Below are 19,780 nucleotides of genomic sequence, written 5' to 3' on the forward strand. Positions count from 1 at the left end.
TTGCAGCAGCAAGCGCTGGTTTTCCAGAAGGACAAACTGCAACAAGACATACTTGAACTTGGAACAAACTTCTTTAAAATTTATTTTATAGATCACACCAGCCTGAGTGATCTTTGAATGCTGGTCACGAAAGAGAGATCACACCACCTCCTTTGCACAAACTGAAGTAAATCCTCTTCCAGTCTCGGCAGTCTCCTTCATTCGGAGCACAAGGAATGGAGAAATAGAAAACCGCCTTGCGTTCCCTGCTCCACTCAGACGCAGAGGGCAGTGAAATCAAATGCAGTTTGATGCTGCTACAGGGCCAGAAGACAACCCAACCAGGCCCTCGTGCCCTGCTTGGTAACACTTCACACCCCCTCACAATGCGGGTGCTGTTAGTGTTGTAGCTGCCTATAGTTCCTCCCTCGCCAGGAGAGTGCTGGTATTTAGGCACATAGCTTGGAAAGGACTGACTGACCTCCCCTTCCACCATGCTCAGGCCACTGCAGTCCCTAAGGCAAAGTACCCTCGTCTCCAAACCACGTTCCTCACCTCTCCCATGCCACTTAGTGCTCTTGGAGTGCTGGTGCTGGCATCGGGAGACGTGCTCTCCCCTCCAGAGGCCTGCTGTTGCTCAGCCTGAAAGCCTACCTCAAATCACAAGGTGAACTGGAATGAACTCCACACAGGTGCCACAGAGTGAGAAACAGGAACAACCCGCTAAGGAGGAGCAGACACCTTACAGTCACCCTCTAATTAGAACAGAATCCTTCACTGGAGGAGGAAGCCCTCAAAGAAACAGAGGCTGACCGCACCGGCTGGGGAGAGCACCGATTTGCTGAGGATGCCACCTCCTCCCTCAAAATGCTCCCACACTTCCACAGCTCACCACAAGCTGGCAGAGGAGAACTCCTGTCCTGGCAGGAGCCAAGTGAAAAGGCAGGGTTAGAAGAGAGATCTAAATAAGCAGGGAATTGATCACTTGCACAACCCAGGATTAACGAACATCGTAACAATGAAGTTAATTCAAAGACCGTCCTTGCAGGGCCTTCCTAGAAAAGCCAGAATTTGTCATTAAAAAAAAAAAAATACAATCTTTTCCTTTTTTTAAAAAAAAAGAAAAATTACCATGGACTTCCAAACCTGAAAGCACTTCTGTAAGTTCGGTACCAATCCATCATTGCCCTCTTCAGCCAAGAGGGGAGAAGACAAATCCTACCGCTGTCATGGCAAAGTTTGGCCAGTGAGTTCCAGAAAAGATTTAGGAAACACTGGAGTAAACAAAAATCAAGGGGAGGTCACGTTTGCCTGGTGTCTCTGTTCTAAAGGTGTGTAACCACCTGTGATCTCTGTCCATTGAGGTGAGGCAGCTTTCTCTGGCTATAGAGACAGAGCACATGTTCCTACAATATATTCTTAATACTGTCAACTGAGCTGCTGCAGCCTTGAGAGGCAGCTTTGATTTAATTCAATGTGTACTGAGCAAACAATGAGGAAAAGCAGCATGATGGGAAGGGGAACAGGATGGGCAAATGCCTGCCCATTTAATTCTGTCTCTAAATAAAATCTTAAGTGCTATTAATGTATTTGAGAAGGTTTTTCAGTATGGGATTCCTCAACACCAAGAACTGCTTTCCACTTTGTTTCCCTGTCAGATCTCCAAAGTAATTTTTTCTTACCATCTCCTTCAAACTTCAGTCACTACAACATTATATTAAACCCACTTAGAAATAGAATCCAGAAATTTGGCACGGGGCCTCAGTGGCGAGGAAACAATGCCCTGTGGAGCCATCCTAAGCAATGTGTTCTAACCTTTGCAAGGTTAATTTCCAGCATCTGATAACCCCTGGATCTGAGACAGCAAAGAGGAGGAGAGCAGCAAGTCCTGTGGACAGAATGGGGTGAGGGAGGAGGGAGGCAGCTAACTGGCTCTTCGCAGTTCTATCCAGACTCTCCTCTCATCTTCATGCACACAAAATATAATAAAAACTAAGAATAAAAACTAAGCCCATGATGTACAAAAATGTGTCAATAGGGGGAAGAGGAAGATGTCAGTTACTCAGTTCTGTGTGTCTCATCACCTTCATTAGCTTATAAATTATTCTCCTCTCCATCGCTTCCTTCAGAGAGGAGGGATGATTCTTCTGCAGCCAATCAGCTGGATGGGTTTTGGTTTAAGCTGCTCTGGATCTTTTGAATAAGAAATGAAGGGAAGGGGAGGAATTCCTCAGAGGGAGGAGTAAGAAATTTCAGCAGCCACTGGCAGGAGTCACACAGGCTCCCTGAGACTTCACTTTATGGCGCTGACCTCCACGTCGCCGTCCTCCTCCTCCGACTTTAGACTGAAAAACAAGAAGATGCACTTTAATGCACAGCAACCTCTGAATCAGAATCCAGATGAATTACACACACATCCGGACAAGCAGGAGGGCAGTTGTGAGTGATCAGCTTCCTACCACTGCAGGAAGGAGATAAGGCAGGCAGACACACCATGAAGAAAGGAGGACAGATATTCTGTGAAATTCAGTCCTTCAAGCTGGAGAGGACCCGATTTCCTAATTTTCTGAATGCTTCACTCCCATGAGAGTCATCAGGTACCATGGGGCTCAGTACCTGGGAAATCGAGGCCTCAGGCTCCCTTGGCTTTATGCAGAATGGAAAAAGAGACCCTGCCCCCCTTCCCCTTTTTAACCTGACTCTGTTCCCAGCCTCAGGTCAGCAAACCCACAGTTCTCTTTTAAAGCAGCCAAATACCTTATTGCCCTCACGGATGTGGGGCTCTTCATCCAGTGCAGGCTGAGGGGAAGCAGCAAAGAGAGAGAAGCAGAGGTAAGCAAGAACAAAAGCAACATAGACTCTCAGGGGGACAGGAGAAACAGGAAGCTGGGAGCACTACTTACTACCACAATGATGCTACATTAGGATAAGAAGGAGATGGGGGATCAGTAAGAAGCCACAGGCAAATGAGGGAACCCCTGCCAGAGGGCCCTCTTTCAGCAGCCAGCCTGCCTCAAGAGGGCTTGATTTCACCAATGGCAACTAAGATAGCTAAAATTAAGGCAGGTAACACTGACCAAATCTCAGAGTCAGTTCCCAAACCTTTCACTTATTAGAAAAGCATACTAAAAGGAAAAGACCTTTCTTCTACCAGTAATAAAGCTGATAAATAGCTCCCAAAGCCTGCAGTTAGAACTGAGTTCCCTTCAGATCAGAAAGGCCATGTATCCTTCTCAGACAAACTGAGCTGAGAAGTACTAACCAACAAAACAGCCTAGATGAATTTCTTTAGAAAGAGATATGTCTTTCCTTCTTAGATGTCTTCATCCACCCTCCTTGACAATGCAAGTGACCTGTGCCTAAGAGTAGTACTTAGCTCGTAATTTCTCTAGTGTATGGTTGTTCTACCTCTCATTCAGAAAGCAGAAATGTATTCTGTGACTGGTTGTTAGATGCTCCACTAGTTCAGCTACTGGGTGTATGGACATGCTTCCTCATTGTGAGCACAGCCAAGTAGTAAAACAGGTTGCAAAGGGAGGCTGTGGAGTCTTCCTTCTTGAAAATTTTCAAGACATGACTGGATAAAACCCTGAGCAACCCTGGTCTGACCTCACAGCTAATCCTTCTTAGAGCAGGAGGTTAAAGTAGACACTTCCTGAGGTCCAACCTGAATTGAGGTCCAACCTAAGCTGCTAGCTGCTGAAAGGTCAGCCATGAGCAGTCATCCAGCCATCAGAATTTTGCTTTCTGCTCTGAGGCTACTTATATTTCTCTGTTTCTGTGGCACATTGAGTCCCAAGGTGAGGGGACAATGCCTGTGCTTTAGAGTACCCTTCCTCCAATAGATGAAACCAGGATGTAAACAGCTAGGACAAACATGGTATTTTCCTCACCAATGGCTGCAGGGTAGGAGGTGTCAGTGGCGCTGCGGCTGTTGAGGGGGCCTCGTCCCCAGCTGGTGGGCCCCCAGACGCTGTCCCAGCTGGGGGAACACCATCCTCTCGTTTCGTAACAGCTCCCTTCTTGGTTGACTGCATCTTGATCTGCTGTGGCTTGGAGTTCATTGGGGAGTTATTGGTGGTCTGGAGTAACTGCAAATTGCAAAGGGAGAGGCCAAGATCAGCATTAAAATACCTGGGCCAACCTGGTAAGGTTCAATGCTGCTTTTTAACAAAAAACATCAAGAGAATTCATACCAATAGCCATCAGGAGAAGAATGCAGCAGCAGCTGTTCAAAGAAAACTCGGCCTCTGAGCTGCCCCCTGAAGTACCCTTACAGGATGGAAAGGGCCACCCAGCTGAAGTGACACTCAACACTCCACAACATGACTCAAAGGGACCAGCTACCAGAAAGAGAATGAGCTACCATGAAGGGACCAGCTACTGTCAGAAAGAGACTGAGCCTTAAGAAAAAGAGGCATCTGGCTCACCTCCCACTTCACATTCCTTCATTCACATCAGCTAAAGACCCACCACACAACAAAGCACACTGCTCATGTGTAACCCCATGGGCTGATGTTTGCGATCGAAGGACGGCCTCTTCCCTCAATATTCCAGAGCTATCCAGATTACCCTGCTGGCTTCTCAGTGCCAAAAGTAGCTAATTGGGGAAAAAAGAAGTCGGACTCTTCAGGCTTTACCTTAGTGATGGTACCCACAGCTTTGGTGCGGCCTTCACGGAAGACCAGCCGCTGGTCTATGTGTAGGTATTCCGGGGTTTTGATGAAGCGGAAGTGCACCGTGGCTTTGTCCCCTGTCCTCAGGCAGTCCTTGTCCATGCTGAGAATCGTGGCTGTCTGACGGATGCTGCCACAATGCACTGTGAATGGAATGCATGAAGGCTTTCAGCAGCCAGCACCATTAGGGGAATAAACTCCAGAGAGAGATTTAAGGCAGCTTTTGCTACCCTACAGCTAACAGGCTCAGTCTGGAACATAAAAATCTACTGTGTAGCAAAAACTATAGGGGTCACACAGCTGCCTTTGTTCAGTCCTTGAAAAGAAAACACACATAAGCTAGAACAGCTGCCTCCAAATGGAGACTTTCCTGAAGAACCCTCAACAGAATCCTACAAACCAAGCATCTGGAACTAAAGGACTCATTCTGAGTCCTTCCATCAGCATTTGAAGCTGACCAAAGTTTGCAGTGTGGAGATCTGTCTCAGGCAGGCTCTAAGTACACTTGGAATCACACATCCCCTTTTTACCTACAGCCTTCCCCATTCTCTGTCAGATCCCTCCCCTCTCTAACACATTGCTGGCAAAGGTAAAAACACAAACTACGGCGTATATTCAGGTTCACAGACCTGCAGGAGCAAAATTACCTCAGGCTAGAACTGATACAAACTGTTACCACTGGGAAACAAAGGTGAGACAACACTGAGACATGTACCCATGGCTTGATATCGTGGGCTGATGGTGGTGGGATGATGGAGCACCAGAATCTCTGCTTCAAACTCCCACGATGCCTGTGGATTCAGGCGGGGTGACACCATTACCATGCCTTTCCGGATGGAAGAGCGCTTGATCTGAAAAGCAGAGACACATAAAAACTTGGCTGATTCTCCAGGGACGAAATTTGCTTCTCTGGCTGACTGCATCCAGAAGGATCCTAAGGGATTTCACAGATATTAACTCATGCTCACCAAAAGGCAAAGAAAGAACTGTTTAATACTATGTGATGATGCTATGCAAAGGCTGCAAAAATCAAGTTCAGCTGAATTTTCTAAGGTAGCTTTAGTTAGAGCACTGGGAATGCTTGACACTGACACAGAAGTTTTAACTCATTGATCCTTTAAAAGCAAAACACACAGTCTGCTTGCGTATTATCCAAGCAGACGATCTCTCTGAAAGTGTGATGTCTGTTAACACAACACGATAAGCCTGAACACATGAAGTTTGGTATAGCCTAAATTATATCCCCTTAAAATCAGTGCAGCATTTATTGACAGAAACCTTCTGCAAGAGGAATCACACCAAATGTTGCTAATTGTTAAACCCCAAATCATGCAGTTGGTCCTACAAGCTGAGAGGAATAGTGTAAATACACTGTCCAGGACACTAATGCAGTTCTAGCACAAAAGGAAACTTTTCTTCCAATGCCTTCACTTTGTTAGACATCTCCAACACTACCCCTCATTACCTTGGGTCCCACTGCTACCACCTGGCAGCTGTCAGGTGGAACAACTGGGATGTGGGACCCAAAAGAGTTCTTAGGGATTTTACTCACTTGCGAAATGAGGCAGCTGAGGTTTGCAGAACCAGTCTTATTGCAGCAAGTCCAAGAGCACTCTAAGGTTTCAGAACCGACCATCTCACCTTTTTCAAAGCAAAGGAGGCAGTCTGGCCTCCCCGCACTTCTTTGACGGGCATTCTCTTGCGGTGGATGGACTTGACAGCAATAGGTAGGAAGTTGCCAAGGGGGTCTGGCCCCAGCAGCAGGGTGTCATTTAGCTTGATGAGGCCTCTCAGTGTTGTCCCAGACACCACTGTTCCTACACCCTACACCAGAAAAAGGAAAAACAGTAACTGGAGTTACTTGACCACGCTAGCAGAAGAGCTCTAGAACTTCCCTCTCTAGGGAAGATACCTTCTTCAACCTAGAAGAGGCAGAAAATTCTTCCAAATAGCAGGCCCCTTACCGGGACAGAATAAGTATCATCTATCTGGAATTCTGCTGGCTCTTCTTCCCTGTAACTAGTCCGTGGAGACAAGAGATTAAGAAACATCTTCAGCAAATCTAGGTTCTCCCCGGTGACATTGGAAATCTGGAAAATGGGGCACATCCTGTAAAGGAAAATTGATGAAAACTGAGTTAGCTCATCTCCCTGTCTGGGATTCCACATGTAGGAGACATCCAAAATCTCAGGACTGAATTCAATACACAGTGCTAGGAAGGGAGAGCCTGGCAAGCAGTCAGATGCACAACACCCCACTTTTGTAAACGTGTAACATTGCCTCTGCCTTCTAATGACATTCAGGAAAAGGTGTAAGGTTCCAGGACTGAAGGAAGCCGAATACCCTGCCATTTTCTGCAGACTGTCCAGAAGCAGCTTCTCACTTGTCTCAGAGAGGGGAACACAAGCAGGTCAACCTCAGAATCAACACATTCTTATGGAATCAACACACCACATGGCAGATGCAGTCTTTACACATCTAAACAATGAGACTCTCTTTCTGAATCTTCTCACCCAGTCTCCAAACAGGATCAAAAGCGAAACAACTCTCCTCTACTCCCATTACCTCTCTGAGCTGAAGTTGGAGGCTGTTACAATGACATCATCCTTGCTCTGAACCAGCACGGGAATCTTCCTGCACCCTGGGGACTTCAGCAGTCGCTGTAACAGCTTCAGGGTTTCTTAAAGGGTGAAATGAATATTGTTAGGGAAGCATCTCCTGTCTTTGCAGATCTCTTTTGTGGGGTCTCTCCCCAAAGGGAGACTGGTGCTTTTGCCACTAATAGACAGGAGAAGCTGACTAAAGGTGTGTGAGTGAGACTATGAGTTTGCTACAGCCCAGGTGGGACTTAGGAGCCATTCCATCTTCCATTTCATGCCAGCTAGCCTGCTGCCAAGCAACACCATACATGAACAGGCATACATGTTTGCATCTGCAAGTGCAATGCTGTGAAGTAGACCTTTTATAGCTGTCTATTAAATATCTTCAAGCAGCTAAAAGATATTTCCTCTTCCTAGAAAGGGTTTTTCATATTGAAATCAGTGAAACCCAGCAGCACTCAGGAATTGGAGTATTTGAGAATATGTGAATTAGAAATCAGTGTTGACCAAACAAAACTTGGCACACTTTCTCTGACAATCAACCTGCCCTAGAAGGTTAGAGAAGCATGAAAGGGGCAAAGATCACCGTCACAGACTGAGACAATGTAGGTGGACCAGATCCAGAAATAAATATTTCGGGAAAAACCTCAGGGCTCCCAACTTCAATCTTTTGCCTCTTTTACATATATTTTCTAAACCTTGTATTTATCCGCCAGCAGGGACATTAACCTGATGCACTGGCACCAGCCTCCTGCAAAGTGCCTTACGACAAATGAGGGGGAAAAAAAGACGAGTAAGGGCTTAAAAGAGCAAATCATATATATTCTACAATTGTCATCCAATTAGATGGTTTTTGTGAACAAATAATTGCCTGTGGGAAAGTAATGTTTTGGATACAGAAACACAAACATCTAATCATGCCATCTGCTCTTCACAGATACATTTGAGTCAAATCTTGTGTCTATTTAATTTAAACAGAACATGACATGGGAGTGGCTTCTCCCAAAAGCAGCTCTTCTCACCCTGAGCCAAATGTTCTCCTTTCCCAGTTATTATCTTATGGTTAGGCCTTATATTTATTTGCCAAACATATGTTATAGAGACATTCAGATTACCTTCTGATCACATGCATCTGTTTACCTGAAACATAGTTAGGATTTTTACAATAATGAACGAACCACAGACAATGAACTAACCACAGGCAGTACCAGGAGCATTTGCTTTCCTGATTCTTAGGACTGATTATAAAAAAAACCACCCCCACCATTGCTGCAATTAACCACAGCATGTTCCTGGAGCTGTGGGAAACACATTAAGAGAATTTTAAAGGTGAGAGTTAGTCACAGCCTGAAAAAAGCTAGGTTAGAGGGACACTGCTGGGGTTAGAGGTGCTGCTTTAACTGCTGCTGAGCAAAAAAGTCACTAGCCCCCTAGCCCCTGCTGCTCACTGCCTTCTCTGTTTGTCTAGTCCAGTGCAGTCCTGCTAACATAGTCCATATATGCAGCTGCTTTGAACCATGTATTAAGTGCTGGTTGGTTGTTCAGACTAAGAGGAAGGAGCTGCTGTAGTTATGCCAGCTTATCTGAGAAGTACCCAGGTGAGCAGGATGTAACAAGCAGCTACCCCTTCAGTTAACGGCTGCTGGTAAACAAGTTTGACCACAGCTTAAGATCACATTCAAATGGTGGGCAAGGAGGAAAGCAGCTTTCAAGAGAAGTTCCAGACATTCCCTGCAGACTTAAATACCCAGAGAGAAAGCAAAGCCACAACCCTAATTGTATGCTTCTCCCCTTAGAGCTCAATTGAGAAAAACCATGTAGAAACATTTCAGGTTGCCCAGCTGAGTCCCCCAGCTTGGCTAATTTTGAAACGGTGACTATGAGTGAACTGCCTGCAAGATGGGCCAGGGAAAAGGACAGATCTCTGGGAAGTGTTTGAGTCAAAACAGACAAAACAGCTTTCCTCCAGCAGTAATACCTCAACCAAAGCACAGGACAACAGCACATTCAGAGGTAAGAAACAGCCCTGGAGAGAGTGTGTAGGACTCACCTTGCAGGATGTTGGCAGGGCACATGTCAATCTTGGTCACTACAACAAAGACGGGAACATTAAGTGCAAGTGCCAGGCCCAAGTGCTCCTTGGTCATTCCAACAATCCCAGCATTACTGCCAACCTACACCAGGGATACAAGATACAGGGATGTAAATGCTCCTCCTGCTGTAAGCTGGGTTACAGAGAAAGCCTTGCGTCAGACATGCAGTAGGCTGCGATTAGGTTGTAGATGTGTCATTGTGACTGTATGAGCAGACCCATCTAATTTCAAATGCCGTTGGACACTGGCTAAGGGCTAATTTCTCCTCAGTTTTAACAAGGTTTTCCGGAATTTAGAAATCTTTGAATTTTCAAGAATCATATATCTGCCTGGGACTGACAGTCCTGGGGCACTTGCCTCAGAGTAATGGTGAGAGACCCACAGCAGCTTCTGCTCTCCACTTCCACGAGATGCTGCCTCCCTCCACAACCCCACAGGGACTTTGCAGTAGATTAGAAATTGAGGCTGTTAAGGCTGTGAACAGCCCCACTCCTGCTAGTACAATACATCCTTTTTGCTACCTACCATAAGCATGCAGAAGTCAGGTAAATGGCCAGTCATGCCAAAGACGGTGGTTTTCAGGTACTTTTCGTGACCAGCCAGGTCAATGAAAGTAATGACCTTGGTGGATTTCTCACAGATCTTTGTCCATTCCAAGCTGCCGCCATGGCTGTCAGGCTTGTTCACCACGTTGCCCTCACTGTCGAAGCCCAGAATGTCATTGCCCACACTGCTGGTGCGTCCTGACTCAATCTCATGCTTATGGCGGAACAGTTTTTGCCGAGCAAAGCCTCGGCCATTGTCTAGTTCACCATGCGTCAAGACACCTAGTAATGTGCTTTTTCCTGCATCCACATTGCCAACCACTGCTACCCTGGAGGGGAAAGCAAAAAGGAACCTGGTAAAATATAATGCGTGAAGAAACAAACAATCAAAAAAAAAACCCAACCCCAAACACCACTGCTCCTATAAATAACGAGTTTGTTCTCCCTAAACTTCAAACACAGATTCAAAAATGTTACACCTTCACAAGCAGAGATTATTTCACAGTAATTAGCTAACAGTGGAGATCCCAGACTCTGAGGAGCGGGATGTGAAAGACTGTGGAAACGCATCACTGGTGTCCAGAACACAGTCAGACACTGCTTGATGCCATACACCATATCTCTTCCAATCCCTAGTCTCTTCTATCCAGCACACACACTGTGGCAAATCAAAAGAAAGACTAAATCCCCACTTGGTCTGGAATATCTCTGCCTTTCTCGTATTCTTCATGTTGCACTAGCAGCAGGTGCTAGGGAGAGCACAGAAATTTAAATTGCTGTTCCCAAGAAAAAAAGCTCAAACAACAAGGAAACATTTGTGGGGAAAAGCCTCTCCTACAATAATCTCCTTCCTTGTCTCTGATAAAGGTGGTTATTATGGCTGTTGGTAAATGTTGGAAATCCATTCCATCCAGGCTGGGCAGACCCTCAAGTCATGCTACACAAGCTATTATATGTTCATTAAAAGGTGACTTGGATCATCATAGTCTTGAACCCTTAGTCAAAAGCACTGTGCTCCAGCAGTGTGCATATATGCACATACATACAGACACACCTGCACATGTGACTCCCTACTAGGATTCCACCACATAAAAGACCCCCAAACTGTGAAGCTGTCACCCAGACAGCAACAGCCCTTAGCTAAATACAGGCAAACCTCCACAAACAGTTTGTTCACAAAACCCACGGTGGCAACAACAACAAAATGGCAATTTCATGAGCAAGGAGTGGTCAAGCTCAATTCCCTTTGTTGGGTAGCTACAACACCCAGACTCAAATCAGCGTTGCTGGCTCAGCATCACACACTGCTCACAGGGTAGAAATGCAGCCAGGCTGCTGACTAACCCTGCCTCCACCCGGCTCCTCACCTGACCTCCAGGAAGTCGTTGTCACCCACACGTTTCCGAACCAGGTAGTCGCGCACCTTTCCCCCTGCCTCTTGGTGCTCCCGCAGGAGGATCACGTCTGCCTCTATCTGCTCTGCCATGCTCTTCAAAGTGGCATAGGATGCTTCCATGTCTGCCTCGCTCAGACCGTATTCAGTCCCATCTAGTGTGATGTTGGGGAGACAAAGGGCAATCAGTGAGCACCACCTTGCAATGGCCAGCAGCAATGTCATTCTGCCTGGGACTTTCACACTGATTGGGATTTATATGTGGGCTGGAAATGTCAGCCATGTAAACAGAATAAGCATCCTTTGCCTCAAATAAATAAGGACTGTCTTCATGCTAAGTCTTCAGAGATACTAGAAAAGCAGCATCTTTCATCTAGACAAGTTTTCTTCACAATTTCTACAAGCAAATACTTAGGGATTGGCAAGAAAGAAGCATTTCTGTCTAATTCCCTTATTTCACATGCTGAAGGTAGTTTGTGTGCAATCACATGCTGAAGGTACTTTGCATCCAATTCCTTCAGTCAGATAAAACATCTTCTCCTACACTGTAATCGAGGGAAAAGCATTAAAAGGAAAGCTCTGACTGAAATATCATCACAATTAACCAGTGAATGTGGGACCAATTTAAACAATCAGCTTATTTTATGAAACCACATCCCAAATACGTATTTTCTGCAAGTCTTCCCTGCACAGCAAGTTCTTTAGAATCCTACATTCTCCAGTTAAAACAATATTTTTTGGCATGTCTCACTGCTTTCACCCTGGCACTTGAAAGAATTGCTGACAGAGAAAAACAAAGAGGCACTGCTGCCTCTGAACAGCTCACCCAGGCAAAGAATTGACAGTGAGAGCAAGCCTGTGGCAACTATCGAGACCATTTCAGGGCCACCACAGCTCTTGGCTCCTCTCCTAAGCCAGGTGTTGAGAAGCTGCATGCATTTCAGACCAGAATCTTCTCTGTGGTAAAAAAAAACCCCAACAAAGGTGGCAAGCTACACTGCACCTGGATGACCAAAGCTATTGCTGTATGCGCATTCATATGCATGGCTGACTCATCAGCTGATGAGCAGTAACTGCAGCTTGCATGAACTAATCAGCATTTTAACTACTGCACAGGTCTCCAACAAGTAGAGTTGATGGGTGTTTTCTAACCTAGCCCATGAGCTGGCTGAGAAGCTGTTGAGATGGTGGAGAAAACAAAAAGCATCGTGGCTGGGGTCTTGACTTGTAGAAGGGGAATGAGAAGTAGAGGACGCAAGAGGGCAAGAGCCAAGGTATAAATGGAAAGAGAGGGTAAGAGCCAAGGGATAAATGGAAGAGGCACTACTGATGAAGCAGTGAGCTTCCTGGCAATCTCCACTTGCTTCTCAGTCATCTGAGTTGGGTACACATGATTATCAAAATCATAAACACTCAAACTGAATGAGAAGGAGTGACAGTGGCAGGGATATCAAGATTTTTTTTCTGTTGGCTATTGTTTCCAATTTACAGAAAAGATCCCTATCTTCCTTGACTACACAGCAACCCAAAATGAAGTTGGACGTTTTGGCTCGTATTTTAAGCTAAAAAAATGCCTACTTCTGTACATCAGTGCAACAACCCCCAGTTAACATCCTCACAAAGTATCCTAAAAGAGAAAGCTGTTACTAGCCTGACTACCTAGATCTCTGCTGCAAATGTGGTTATCCCAAACACCAAGAATGAGGGAAACTCACTTGGAGACAAGAACATTATGCCTGTGATACTGGCTGTATGACCACTGGCCTTTTCTAGGCTTCTCTTCTATGTTGGCTTTTTCACAAGACATCAAGAAATCACCAAAAGCACACAGTTCTGAAGTAACACAGCTCTCTCTCTCCATTATCTCAGCCAACCCTAGCAGTGATGACCAGGTTTTGTAGTCTTCCTCAAACTTCGTAACTAGTAGAATGTCTGTCAGAACAACTTGATGTCCAGCACATATCTAAGCTATTTGAAATGTGCCTTTAGCCTTATGATAGCCATAGACAAGCTTTTTGCATTCAGAGAAACAAATTTCAACTTCTAGCAAGGCCACGTTCAATACCATCATCAGATGTAAATATTCAGATTGTGGAGAAGACCAAAAGGCAATGTGTGCTAACTGCTAAGATCCGAAAAGGCAAATGATGCAGACACTCCCAAGTTAATGTGACAATAAAGGCTTCATGCTGAGAAAAGGGAAACCTTTCTTTCCATAGTACAGACATACACTAACAAAGTAAGTCAGTAGCGCATATTTTGGTTACCCAAAGTACCTCAAATACATTCCTATGGGTTAAAAATATTGTTATTCAAAACGAAGAAGTGAACAAAACCAGACAGAACAAGACCTCTATCAGGCACTGAGGACACCTCTACTAAAACTGTTACTGTAATTTCAGATCCTTCGTCTTTTCCTGGTGTGCCCAGACAACTTATGCCTTATTTCCAAAAAAAGCACTTGCATGATTTTATATAAAAAATATGTTTAGCTCCACTACATAAGACAGTTGCTGGCAGGAATAAAATAATCTGTCCCACATGTTCTCCTGCACTTTGTGGAGGTTTCCAAGTTCCAAGCAGCAGTCCAGTTAGATGAAGTAGGTTCTTCTTGTAATTGCCATGGGTTTTGTTGGTTTCCTGAGAAAGATACACTCACCTGATCCTTGACCGATGACATAGATGGTCTCCCCACATCCCTCATCAATTCTCTCTGACATCTGCCGGAGCAAACTGTCATATTGCTCTGAAGTTGGACTCACCATCACCAGCTGGAAAGAAGATTAAATATCCATTTTCAGATGTCAAGCAAACAATTTCAAAACCAGCTTCAGTTATAACGACAATCGATCCACGCACTTTATTGAAAGAGAAGAGCTCTTTCTCAAGGACCGCTTTTTGGTGGTTTGCTTTCAGTTGTTTTTATTAAACCAGCTTCACTGACAGCTATTTCCTTGTGACACTGCACAAGGTTATTTGTCTGAGCTCAGAGTTCATTTATGTTGCAAGATATACTTCAAAGCACGTAAGACTACCAAGCATCTCTTTTTGAAGTAACCAATGTTCAGAAGCCACATTTAAGTGAACATCCTACTTCTGTGTAATACATGTATCCATGCAAGGAAAACAAAGGGGAGGAGACACTTCCTCCAAACAAACTCCTCAGCTGGGTATTCCAGAATCCACTACAGACAGCGCTGCTGCTCCCCCAGAGCATGACAGGACAGCCAGAGGAAATCAGCCAGATCTCGCTGAAGAGCACACCTAGGCACCAAAACCTAGAGCATCTCATAAGTCTGTCATATACTTGATCCCCCCTTTCGTTTTCTGAGGGGGCAGAGGGGAAGGAGAGAACACAAATAAGCATTATTTTCAAATTCCTAACAAAATTCCAAGTACTTCACGCTACAGTGCTGAGGGGCAGACGTAACAAAGCACTTTGTATGAGCATTTTTGGGCATTTCACCAGAGGAGAGCTGCAGTTTTGCAAGCCAGCAGCTGTGTTACCAACAAGCTTTGACTGCAGTTATTGCAACAACCACAACTTCCTTTGATCTCCCCTACAGAGGCAGCAAGAGGAGGGAAAAGTAGACAGAAACAAAGTGGAAAATGAGGACAAGGCAACAGCGCTTCAGGATTTTTCTTAGAACAGCCGAGGACATTTGCATAGAGTGGCCACAGTGGTGGCACGGCAGTGGCAGACCAAGGAGACTTCCATTACCCATTCAGGGCCAACTGGCCACCTGCTCCCTGACTACCTATAAACTGTTGGTGGCTGAGCATCCTGGTACAGTGGCTCTCTAGCTGTTGCAATTGAAATATGCATTTCTGCTAAAAAAAAAGCACTTCTGGTACAAGTTGTAAAGTCTACCACCTACCAAGAGCCCTATGGGGAGGTACACTTGTGCCATGCTACAACACTCAATGAAATCTGTATTTCCATTAGCTGTTCTTACATACACGGTCTGAAATCATGCTCAGAACAATGTACTTTCCTTCACTACACATGAAGGCAAGTCTAAAATCTGTGCTAGATTTGCCTAAAACATACAGTTTGCAGCAGTTCATAATGATTACATCTTCAAGCCCGTCCAACGTTCTCTACTAACACAGCCTGACTTGCTAGCACAGCTAAACAATGTGTATTCAAGGAAGAACTACCCCCACTACCTACATAGTTGATGAAGACCTTTATTAGGAATTTAGAGTATAAGGGAACCCAAACCCCCACAAGTAACACTTAAGCATCTTTCAAAACTATAGCAATGCATGCATCTGGAAAACTGAAGCACAGACAGCAAGCGGTTAAGCGTGGTTGGAAGCTTTAAGGCAGAGAAAGCAGCACTCTCCTCAAATGTCAAGGGTCTCACAAAGCATTATGTGATGTGTCTGCAAGGGCCAGGCAGCTACAACAGAGACCTTCACGTGCCTCTGAGACACATGCCCTAAGTCTTTTAACTACTTGGCATGGTCTGCAAAGGTAGCAAAGCACTCCGGTATGGAAGGCCACATCATCTTTTTACTTCATGTGACAAACGACTGAGTTTTGCCTTTATTATTTGTTCTTTTGGGATCGTTTTCTTCTTAAAGGAGATCACTGGATGTAAATGTATTTAGATGGAAACCAGCAACTGTTCAGAGGCTTGATCAGGACAGAAATGGAAGGCTGTGTGTTGATATGTAGAGCTTGTTTTGCCCAGCAAGCACTTTCAGGAATTCCTGGAAGCATAGCAGATAGGCTCACTGTTTAGGCTGGTGCACCAGCACAGATCAGGGACTTGGGGAGATCTATTAAATAGGCTGTCATATGCATAAAGATCAAAATAGTAACGGGCCACCAGTATAGAGCCACACTAACTTCAGTTTCTTCAAGTCTCATCACCAGCTTTATTTTCCTGAGTTCAAACGCTTCAGCAGTGTCACTGGTGAAGAAGGAGTGATCACTGAGTGTCACTCAGACGAGCAGCTCTCTGTCACCTTTCTTCATGGTGCCAGGTAGGAGGGCTGAGGGCTCAAACAGCATGGTACCCACACACATCAGCTCAAAACACCATTCCCCCTACTCTGCTGCTTTCACTACCAGACAAGGTGCTGCTGAAGGGTGTTCCACTCGTAGACTGCCTCCAAAGCCTACCCTAGGACCGATGAAGCTTACAGATGATGCAGTGTAGTGGGATGTCAAGAGAAGGATGTATGGAACAAACAGCAGCTTTCATGGATCACACCTTCCAATGTCGTTCAGTGTTTCTAATGGCTTCTGCACCCACAGCCAGTTCTGCCGTTTCCTAGAGGTCACTGCAAGATTTTACTTTCTGTTTTGAAGATCTCTTCAGCTAGCTTCCTGGACACAGGGAGCCTGTTCTTTGCCATCTCTTTGGTCAAAGAGATGCCCTCCATCTTGGCCTCTCTGCTTTTTAGCTTTGAGCAATCCCCTCCACGTTTGCACTACATAGCTGTGTTTTTCAGAGGTTTTCACAAAGTCAAAAAATTCCATTTTTGTTCTTTCCACTTTGCCAGGCATTGAGCAGTTAACAGTAGGAGCCATGTGGGGTCTAGAAACCTCAGATTTCCTATAGGGCAAAGAAAGTAACAACCAGTTATTGTTTTATTCTTAGGACAGCACAAGGAAATATATCTCACAAGTTTGAGATGGCATCTCTAAAGTCCCTTCCCAAGCTCTGGGAGAGGTGGCTTTTCCCACCTTTCCTCTGATCAGCTTTGGGATTAACATACGCTAGAGACAGGTGACGGCTACAGCTGTCTGAGCTTACTCCAGGGGACAAGTTGGACCATGCATTTTCAAGAAACCAGTGAGACTGAGCTCAGGGTACATCAGCACTACTGCAGGAAGTCTTTACAAAAGAAGCATCCCATATCCGTGAGGTGGGAAAGCAATAAAGATTAAGGGCAAACCAAATACTATGTGGTATGTAGTGCTGCTCTTTATTGGACTGATGCTTTGCATGGCTGGAAGGCAACCACCAGCCATTGGGAAGTCAGGGAAAAGGCACCTTCTGTAATACCATATTTTGCTTTCTGTTTCTGTGGACATATATAGTTCAAGTGCTAATAACGTTCTGTTGTCAATGTAGATCTAATATAACCATCAGCTCTTCACTAATAGCCTTGTGTGATATCGTTTTATCCTGAAAGATGATTACTACTGCAGTGTGTTAGTACTGGAGGGAAAATAAACACCCACTAAGATCAACACGATAATGAATTTGTGCTGATGAATCCAAGTGTTTGCTTGACCAGCTGACAAGATGCACTTGATAACTGAATCCCAAAGTGCTCCTCTCTAAAAAAAGCACACCTTACAATGAACACCCTGAGGGAGAACAATGAGAAACATATGCAACACAGCTAGGGGGTGGGTGAGACAGGACAGAGGCAGCAACTAGCAAACAAATAGACTGCAGTAGGAATCACCAGTTTAAGCAGGAACTGAAGGGCAGCAATTCAACTGGGAAGACAGGAAAGATGGGGGATCAGGAGGGAGGGGCACATTAGCTTCTGCATTCTCACCATATGGGATTGCCCTTTTCAGCACATAGCAGGAGACTAACGGAGAGATGGGGCAGAGCTCATAGTCTTAGCTCTCATCCAAGAGAGGAGTGCATGAAAGGTCTAGGGAAAAGACAGCAGCTGCACATTGCTATATGGAAAAGTAACTTTAATAAAGGTCAAAAACATGCTTACCTATCGCTTTCATAGTGCCTGCAGATTTCTAGGAATGGGAGACAGGCTGACAACACAAATGGAGATTGTGGGAGAAACACATTCCTCTCTCTTCGTCAAGAGTTTTGGTCAGGCTCCTGGCTGTCAAGAATCAGTGACACAGCCCTCGGCGTCCTCCTGTGCCCTCTTCCACATCAGCCACATCCAAGACAAAGCACAGATCAATATTGGCATCCTGTATCAAAATCTTGTCCAGCTCATTAAGGCATAAACAGGTGGCTCAATAGATACTGCAGCCTTGATTTCTGTTCTTGACTATCTCTTAAGACATTTTCATAACATTTGTTTTAATACAGCACCACATTGTAAAATATTCGGTCATCTCCTCAAACAAAAGCTTTTGCACACCCACTCATCACAATTCCTCTTTCTCCATTTTTTCGTGATGGCAAGAAAATCCAGGACTTTGGAACAACTCCAGATGGAAGCATGAAGAGGAAGGATGTCAGAAAACCAGGAGAATACACCAGCTATGCTGACTTCTGGATCACATAGTTACAAGAGGACCAAACCAAGTTTTCAGGACACTTTGGAGTGGGAGATGGCACCACGATACATCAAACCCTTGGCAGCAGCAAGTAACAGTTAAAGAAACCAGGCAATTGGGGATAAAAATAGAAGATAGGGCAAAAGATATAGTCTGCGGCAGGCTCCAGCATACATGTATTACAACAATGCAAGATGGAAATGAGAACAGATTCTGACAGAAATAAGACCACCACACAGTTTCACCATTCAATTCCTAGAAGGAAACTGCTCAAGTACAATTCTTTTTGTGCTGACTTAACCCGGTATGCAAGAGCGAGGCAGTCTTGTCTCTGAGCCCTCACGCTCAACGAGTTACAAACTCTGACCCGCTTCTAAGATTGTAAAGAAAGCCCCAGGAACTAGCACGACTGGCAGCAGAGATAACTACAGAGAACTCAGCGCAGAGGGAAAACGTTAGACGTTAAAGCAGCCGTCAGCTTCAAACCCTGCACTCGCTAAGAGGACGCAACACCCGCCGTAGGCACTTCCCCGAAGAGGAGAAGTAAGGAGCAAGGCGGACAAGCCTGCTAGCTCCCTCCTTTCCCGGCCAGGGCACGGCTCGCTCTCAGCCCTACCCCAACTTTACAGCGCTTCCACCGGCCGCCTCCACACGGCCCGGCGGGCTCTGCCGCCCGGCCGGGTGCTGTTGAGACCGAGGGAGCCATGGGACGATATCCCACCTCCTGCAGGGGCAGACGAGCACCCTGCCCCTCGTTCTCCTGAGGTGAAGGGTAAAGAGGCGAGGGGCTGGCCCCGACTGTCGGGCCACCCCGCTCCAGCCGGGCCGACCCGGGGGGCAGCCCCACAGAAAAGGTGGGCGCCAGGACGAGGGCAGCGAGGGGCCGGGCGGGGTGATGGCGCTCGCCGGGCCTACCTTACTGGTGAGGTCGATCTCGGGCTCGCCGTTGAGTGCCTCACCGTCCTCGGCGTCGAAGGCGGCTCGGAGTGGACAGGCGGCCGCTGCTACGAGAGGCCTCCCGCCCGGGGAGCCGGGCTCCGGGGCGAACATACAGGCCGGCACCGGGGAGCCCCCCACTGGGGATCGGCTCCGCTCCGCCGCCGCCATCTTCCCTACCCCGGCCCTCCTGCCCCGCCTCTCCGCCCTGGGAGGTGCGCCCGCCCCTCCCCCGGCCCGCCGAGGCGGTGCCAGCCAATCAGCGGCGAAGGAGCTGGGTAATTAGCCCGTAGCCATGACGACGGTGGGCGGGTCAATGGTTATTCATGA

At 46.1% G+C, this 19,780-nt stretch overlaps 1 protein-coding gene across 3 annotated transcripts; it reads right to left on the reverse strand.

Annotated features, from left to right (window-relative positions):
• Nucleotides 1-59: 59 nt before the first annotated feature.
• On the reverse strand, nucleotides 60-19,665 carry GTPBP1 (GTP binding protein 1). Of its 3 annotated transcripts, XM_080618826.1 has the most exons (14): nucleotides 19,430-19,547; nucleotides 17,989-18,153; nucleotides 16,145-16,856; nucleotides 13,946-14,057; nucleotides 11,261-11,441; nucleotides 9,874-10,222; nucleotides 9,306-9,429; nucleotides 7,221-7,335; nucleotides 6,620-6,764; nucleotides 6,297-6,479; nucleotides 5,371-5,506; nucleotides 4,620-4,798; nucleotides 3,873-4,070; nucleotides 60-2,324 (listed from the first exon to the last, which is right to left on the reverse strand). In XM_080618826.1, exons 3-14 carry the CDS (start codon nucleotides 16,163-16,165, stop codon nucleotides 2,232-2,234), a joined length of 1,836 nt encoding a protein of 611 aa, XP_080474952.1. In that variant the 5' UTR covers nucleotides 16,166-16,856; nucleotides 17,989-18,153; nucleotides 19,430-19,547; the 3' UTR covers nucleotides 60-2,231. The 3 variants fall into 3 exon arrangements, with proteins under 3 accessions (XP_080474952.1, XP_080474951.1, XP_080474953.1); XM_080618827.1 differs by lacking the exon at nucleotides 16,145-16,856 and having other exon boundaries at nucleotides 61-2,324; XM_080618825.1 differs by lacking the exons at nucleotides 16,145-16,856; nucleotides 17,989-18,153 and having other exon boundaries at nucleotides 19,430-19,665.
• Between the last annotated feature and the right edge of the window lie 115 nt (nucleotides 19,666-19,780).

The sequence above is a fragment of the Psittacula echo genome (genome assembly GCF_963264785.1).
Source record: "Psittacula echo genome assembly, chromosome: 1".
Classification (NCBI taxonomy): domain Eukaryota; kingdom Metazoa; phylum Chordata; class Aves; order Psittaciformes; family Psittacidae; genus Psittacula; species Psittacula echo.

What these genes read in the sequence shown, in the direction of transcription:
- GTPBP1 (XM_080618825.1), bottom strand. Translation starts at nt 19,621, where the DNA reads ATGGCGGCGGCGGAGCGGAGCCGATCCCCAGTGGGGGGCTCCCCGGTG. An exon ending in TGTCATCGGTCAAGGATCAG is followed by an intron (nt 11,442 to 13,945) that starts GTGAGTGTATCT and finishes ACATCACACTAG; the next exon opens with ATGGGACTGAATACGGTCTG. An exon ending in CCCACGATATCAAGCCATGG is followed by an intron (nt 4,799 to 5,370) that starts GTACATGTCTCA and finishes TTCCATTCACAG; the next exon opens with TGCATTGTGGCAGCATCCGT.